The sequence below is a fragment of the Myotis lucifugus genome, unplaced genomic scaffold (assembly GCF_000147115.1).
Source record: "Myotis lucifugus unplaced genomic scaffold, Myoluc2.0 scaffold_51, whole genome shotgun sequence".
In the NCBI taxonomy this organism is placed as follows: domain Eukaryota; kingdom Metazoa; phylum Chordata; class Mammalia; order Chiroptera; family Vespertilionidae; genus Myotis; species Myotis lucifugus.
This window is the reverse complement of record NW_005871099.1, coordinates 3,539,498-3,546,683: the sequence shown is the minus strand read 5'-3', so window position 1 is coordinate 3,546,683 and position 7,186 is coordinate 3,539,498. Positions and strand designations below refer to the sequence as shown.

The 7,186-nt window shown below is 34.2% G+C and overlaps 1 protein-coding gene across 1 annotated transcript in view; it reads right to left on the bottom strand.

The window, feature by feature from the left end:
- Positions 1-1,996: 1,996 nt before the first annotated feature.
- CACNA2D1 (calcium voltage-gated channel auxiliary subunit alpha2delta 1) overlaps positions 1,997-7,186 on the bottom strand; it is a 377,680-nt gene continuing 372,490 nt past the window's right edge. Inside the window, 1 exon segment of the mRNA XM_023753781.1 lies at positions 1,997-6,108. Within this exon segment, the coding sequence (XP_023609549.1) occupies positions 5,992-6,108 (117 nt within the window). The 3' untranslated portion in view covers positions 1,997-5,991.

Here is a 7,186-nt window from a genome sequence, read left to right as displayed (position 1 = left end):
TACTAATTATGGCAAATTATATTGGTTTTTCAATTATGGCAATAATGTCATTTTTTTTTTACTTTTTAAAATTTATCCCTATTGTTTAAAGTTTTATAGATGTCCCTTTTTTTCCCATTGACCTCCCCACCTCCCCACTCCCATCCCTTCTCTAGGCCTTTACCCCACTGTTATCTGTGTCCTTGGGTTATGCAAATATGCATATAAGTTCTTTGGTTGAGTTATGTTGAATTTCTCTCTTAAATATATTTTTAAAAAAACGTTAGTCAATTTAAATAGAAAATATTAAAGAAATGGTATTGTTGATTGTATACCAATTTGTGGAAAATTGTAGAGGTGCTCTATGAATAGCTCCACTTTAAGAAACAAATAATTTGAGAATCAAGAGATGCCCAAGATGTTGACTTTCTTAGTACCTTATACCAGCCACTAAACTTTTTCAGTGGTAGTCCAAACTAAAGGTCAGAGATAACGATATGACTTTCCAACCTAAAGTTCTAAGGCCTAGTTGAGTATGTTGCAAAGAGACTACCAAAATGTGTCTGTAGATATAGAAAGGAATATTTTAATTCTAGGTGTATAACAGTAATTAATAGGGCTAACGGGCAGCGGTTGATGTTTGATTTTGCTGTTTTAAAAAGAGGTGTCCTGAATGTGCTTGCAGGCAGAGGGAAGTGAGCCTGCAGAAAGGGAGGACTGGATATGCTTAAGGAAGAACTGATGAAACAAGGTCCCCAGGGAAGAGGCGGGGGTGGGGAGGGGTGGCACCAAGATGATTGATAGAGGAAATGAGGGGAGAGGATTGATTAAGGAGATACATTGGTACAGAATGGAGCCAGATGTTCAAAAAACAAATGTTATCTACCTTACACTTTGAGGTAGGGATTTTCCTGTTAAAATGTCTTGATCAGAAACTAAGAGTCAAATTTTCTAGTAACCACCAACTTTGGTACCTACATACCACATTCCTCTCACATGTAGGTCTTTTTTGCTCTCTCATGGAAGTCCCCAGAAAGAAAAGTGGCTGACATTATATTGGGTTCTACGCAATATCAGGCTTCTTACTTTATTATTAAATGAGCACAGGGTGGCAGGTGGTAAGCTGGTATCAATGTAAAAGGAATCTAGTGTGTGTGTGTGTGTGTGTGTGTGTGTGTGTGTGTGTGTTTAAACTCTTTATAAACTTCATTGCCTTAGCTGGCATAAAATAGCTAGCAGAAATTTTTAAATACTAGAGCCCTGGTGTGCGGATTTGTGCACTGGTGAGTTCCCTTGGCGTTGCCTGTGGGGATTGGGCCAAAACTGGCAGTCCAATGCCACCTGCTGCTCCCACTCATCCCGGCCCCGCTGCACCTGCCAGTGGGCTCGTGCCCAGACAGTCCCGATCGGGAGAGGCTCACTCCTCAGCAGTGGCGCTCACCAGTCATGAGCACTGTGTCTGGCCCCTGTTGGTCAGCTGAGCAGTGCTCCTGCTGTGGGAGGGCACTGACCACCAGGGGGCAGCTCCTGCATTGAGCAGATGCTCCCTGGTGGTCAGTGTGTGTCATAGCGACCAGTCGACTGGTCATTTGGTCACTTAGGCTTTTATATGTATAGATTAATCATATGTAATAAAAGGTATGCATTGTTCAGATATTTTAACAATTTTCCTTCAAACTGTTTTCCGAAGGTATTTAAATAAACATGGAAACATTTTTGCCTAGAATTTTTGTGGGCTTTTTTACTATAGAAATCGGAAGTCTGATTTAATAAGTTCCTAAATGCCTTGATGGCAAAAGTGCACGTGAGAAGGGTCAGAGTTAAGGGAAGGAGTTGCAAGTACATTTGTTTATTCGTGAGTTGAGGTTTGTAATTGTAGAAGTACTTTGCAATCTCAGCTTTTGCTCCCAAAATCTAGAATTATCTCCACAGGAAGGTGGCTTTCTTAAAATATATTTATGATAGAAACCAGTCTTTTTCAACAGGATTTTAAGTAATTAAATAATTCAAACTTTCGTGACTTTAAATGATAAACTTTTATTCTGAATATACTGTTTTTGCACAAGATTTAACACAACATTTTCTGGGATTATAAATATTTTTATAACAGTATTATACAAATTTTTACAAAATGTTTTTATCAGGCTACTTAATTTCCACAAAAGTGTCAAGAGAACATAATAAATGGGAGAAAAGATTGTTTGTTCACAAAGCCACTTGGCCTTTTGCATGGATGCACACTGAGCATTTTAATAAAAACATCCTAAAAAGCATGATCCAACAATCATACAACACAACAAAAACGATAGCTTTGTCAGGTCACACTGTAAACTCAATTGGCATCTATACAAGACAGTATCCCATTAGTCTCAGAGGAATTTCTCTGAGTGAATTATGTGAGCTATATAAACAAAGTACATGAAACTATTGGTAAGGGTTGTCTAAGTTTTTGAAATTCTGGATTTTTTCCAACACTTGATACATGAGTTATATTGATTTGCTCTTTACATCAATGCATCAATGGATTATTAGCAATATTAACATTCTGCTTTGAGGAAAACAACATTCCGATAACAATACAGTATTTGAAATTGGGGGAAGTGAAATCATCATTCTATTCTACACCTTTTTTAAAAACAAAGTCACTATATTTGTTTCACTGAATCAAACTCTGTATCTCTGGACATTTTAATGTCAACTAACATGATCAATGGAATAGTTTAGAGTTTTAAATTAAGACATAGAATTTCAGCTTTGGTGGAGAGAAAGATTTAAATGAGATGGAAAATACAAGAGAGCATCAAATAAGCAAGTAACACTTGGGTCAGAAAGGTCACTTAAAAGGGATACTGCCTATTTGAATCCAGTAAGGCCCGTTTTAAAGTTAATAAAAGGAATATTACAAGAAAACTTACAAATGGCAGCAACACTGTTCCATTTTTATATTTTTGTTTTCCAAGTTAAGCAATAATGCTTCACGCATTAGAAACATGAAAAAAGATCATACTAAAATCTTACAGGTCCAGGACCTCAAAATCTCTTCAATCAAACTTGCTAACTATGTCATATTAAAAACCTGTTACAAATATGGACCACGATTGGTGTTTGGCAGTAATGCTGGTTGTTCAAATGAAGAAAACCATTAATGCAAAATGTATTCCTGTTACTCAACACCAATGCAAGAGTTATTTGAATTCGTTTTAATGACAAACTACATTAAAGCTGTAGGAGTATTGCACAAATGAAGAGTTTAAAAGCTTTTTTTCTTGATTTCTTGTACTGTTCAGTCTTTGAAACTCAATATATATAATAGGTTTAAATTTAAGCTTTTGACAACAATTAGAACTCAGAGAAAAATCTGAAATTAAAGATAAAAATTTGATGGGATGAGTGTTACTGTCTTACAGAAAAGTAAGTATGCAAAAGGCATGAAGACAAGTATTAGGACTCAGAACAATTTTTAGTCAGAGCACATTCTTACCCAATTTATAATCATGTATGTGGCTGTCATAATATATTAGTATATTGTATAGCAGAAAATAAAGGATCATAGCAAGACTCATGCATTAAATATATTTTGATGGCAAATGAAATCAAATAGGATCCTGCCAAGAGATGCCACATTTAACTGTCATTAATACAATAATGTAGTCAATGAATACATACTATTTCAGTGACATTAGTCATGAAAATATATTTAATAGATTTTAAAGATAATTTTAAGGTAGTCTGTTGTATGCTGGAAGTAATTCCATTGTTTAATGTGTTGCTTATATACACAAACTAACAATTTATATTTTGATATCCCTTCCCAACACTTTCTTGATTTAAAATAGTCTAGCAAAAGTTAACAATAAGTTTTAAATATTTAATTAACAAACAACATGATTTAAACATTTCTAGAGTGAGAAATTCCACTTTTTGTTTTTATATCACTTTGGTGTTTTCTAAAATGTCAATACCAGTTACAAATGAGACTACAAAATCACAATGCATTAGAAATGGTAACTGATGTTAACTCTTAGAACAATAGTTGGCAAAGTGAATCCATTTCCCAATCCCCCCATTTTTAAATAAAAAAATATTTTAAATAAGGAAATGTACACAAATAGTACCTAGGGTATATTGGCGGTAGGAGGGGATTACAAATGTATGCAAAGCTAAAGACAAAACAAATATACCCTTTAAGCTATGCTAAAGAATTTGTTATATCTTTGCTATGTGGAGCATATTAAAGCATGCTGGATAATCTTAATAAGATTCTGACTTTAAAAGGATATATAAGAAAATTCCCAGCATTACACACACCAATATTTGGCATGTTCAAAAAAGAACAAATGCATTTTACCATAAAAAATATCTGTATACTCCCAACCTTCAGCAGAATTACTCACTACAACTAGAGTTACACATTCAGTTTTCACCCTTTCTTCAAATACTGTTTACTCTTGAAAATAAATTTTAAAGTATAAGTAATATTCGGCTTCCATATTCATCTATAATGAAATATTTGATTTACTATGCTAACGATTTTCACCAATGAGGCTGTATAAAACAATTTTGATTATTCGTCATCAAGTATTCATGTGCATAACATATAGATTCAAGGTTTCCTATTTGTTCAGATTTTTGTAAAACCCTCATCAATCTGCACGGAAATTTTGGTCCAGTGATCAGACCATTGAAAATGGAGGGACAAAGCAGCAGCAAGAGCAGCAGAAATTTTTGGATTGTAGGTGCCACTATTCAAACGAACAAAGAGGAAACCTAGGATGAATCTTCATTGAGAACATATATGTACTTTCAAAAAATAAATGTGTCAAATCTGATTTATGTACTTAAAATATCTGTACATAGGCTTTCAGGCAAAAGCACGAATCTGTATAAAATCCGTTAATTCCCATTTCACCATTTATCTAACCCAGTCATTCAGCATTTACATTGCACAGTATATTCAGAGTAGTTTAACAACGTTTTTTAAAGATGACTTAGGTGCATTACACTGCAAGGTTCAGATTCTTACATAACAATAATGTCACTCGGTTAACTGTTCAATGGACTATACAGTTAAGAGAAAAACAAACTGAAAGTTAAAATAGCAGCAGCATCATGCAAAATACCCTTGGTAACCAAAGTTCATTTATCACAAGAAAAAACATCTTCCCCTCCCCCCAACAAGCTTCTCTTAGAGCATTTTGAAATATCTGGCTAGCACTACATAACTCTACTGTGAACAAAGGACCAGTACACGGAAGCAATTAGTAAGGGCTTACATTTATGAGGAAATACGTCGCATATTCAAATTTTACCCTCAAGCACCTTTAGTATAATAATTTCTTAGTTATTATTTTCAAACAACCAATTTATTACCCCACCAAAACTTAATTAGTCATCATCTGTGTTATATTTTTGGCAGAGAAGCCATTCTTCATAAGGCATTTTATTCATGGCAAATTTTTTTTATAGAAAATTAGCCATTATTTCTATTTCAACAGATTACATCAATGTTAATTCTCTCTATATATACATATTTCAATAATAACTACTCAAAGCAGGAAATAATGGTCAACAGAAGAATAAGTAAAGGCCAAAAAAACCAAGACTTTTTTTCCCCCCTAGAGGTGTTCTTGGTAAAAGAACAAGGGTTGCAGCAAGTCAAATTCCAGGTCAAAATCAAGACAATTTGTATGAGTCATAAACAGTTGTGTGGGGAGCCCTTTTACAAGTAATCACCAACAATGCAACAACAAACTTTCAAATTTTCCAGGAAAGCACGCACAGAATTTTGCTTTGATGTTATACATGGATGATGCAACATTCAGACAAGTTTCAGGATCTGGCACCCTGACATGCAGCCAGTGGGTGCGTTATGAGTCTGCGCCTTAGACTTAGGCCATGTTATGGGCCCAGCTAATGTTCTGCTGATCCGAGGTTGACCCTAGGTTAATGCAGTTGAGGACTCATGTTTAGGCAGGGTCTGGAGTTTAATTATGCAGATTTGGTTTTGGAAGGTCATAACTGGCAGTGTCTGATGCCAGATAAAAGCCAAAGAAGTACAAACTGGATTCCAATGATGGACCACAGGGAGGCATTTAATCCAGAGGCACCACCGCAGTCTGTATAATCCTCCTGTTGGAAAGAACAGAAAAAAGAAAAATCCTGAAAAATATTTAGTAAGACATCTTTCGGAGCACCCGGGTTTAGTCCACTTCTGAACTCACCTTATAAAATTTCTCTTAGTCCAAATAAATTACATTCTCCTAGATTTTATTGTTCAGTGATTTAGGATAATGACATTTCCCTAGTACCATTTAGAATGCGTTATAATTTTATTGTAGATTCTGATGATAATGAAAGAAAATATTTTAGTAGTCAATGCTATTTTGAGTTATGTACCAATTTCTAAATTAAAAAACAACAAACTTTCATAGGATTAAGTGTTCCCATATATTTATAAATACAAGAAATAAAAATAAAATTTAACAGCATGTTTTACAATTGCCACGAATTATGTTTTTAGTGATTATGCACAATTAGGCAAATTTTGGGACTCGTAAATAAATTTGAGAAGTGAACTTCCATCTTCCCTTACATCCAGTTTCAAAGGTGAACATACCATATGGCACATGTAGCATCTGGACCTCCATCAAGAATTAAAATAAAAAGAACGTATTTGAACCATAAATGAAAGGACACTCTGAAACATATATCTTAAACAAGGGGCTAAGCTATCAAGTTTTGTTTAGAAAACCATGAATGTAGGTAATGCATATACTCATTTGGATTACCCAATGTCTAGTTGTGGTTCATTATGTTCCCTACAAATGCAAAATTATTATTTATCTTTTATTCCAAAGTTCTGTATTCTGTAACATTTTTCTATATGCTTTCATTCCTTTTAATATGTTGAATTTAATAGAAAACCCTCATATCTAATTATTTTTCTAAACATCATTTAAGAATTTACTAATCCAAGGTTCATCTTCCACTAACAAAAATGTTATGTGAGTATGTGAGTACAAAAGTAATTAACTAAGGAAATATTCTATTCAGAATATTTATACAAAGACTCTGAGCTCCCAGAGAATAGAACATTGACTCTTTGCTCACTAGGGTTTAATACAGTGATTGCTACCCAATAAATAAGTAAAAAATTTCTTTCTTGAATTGTATTGTGAGGCAGAACTCTTTTGTTTGTCTAACAGAT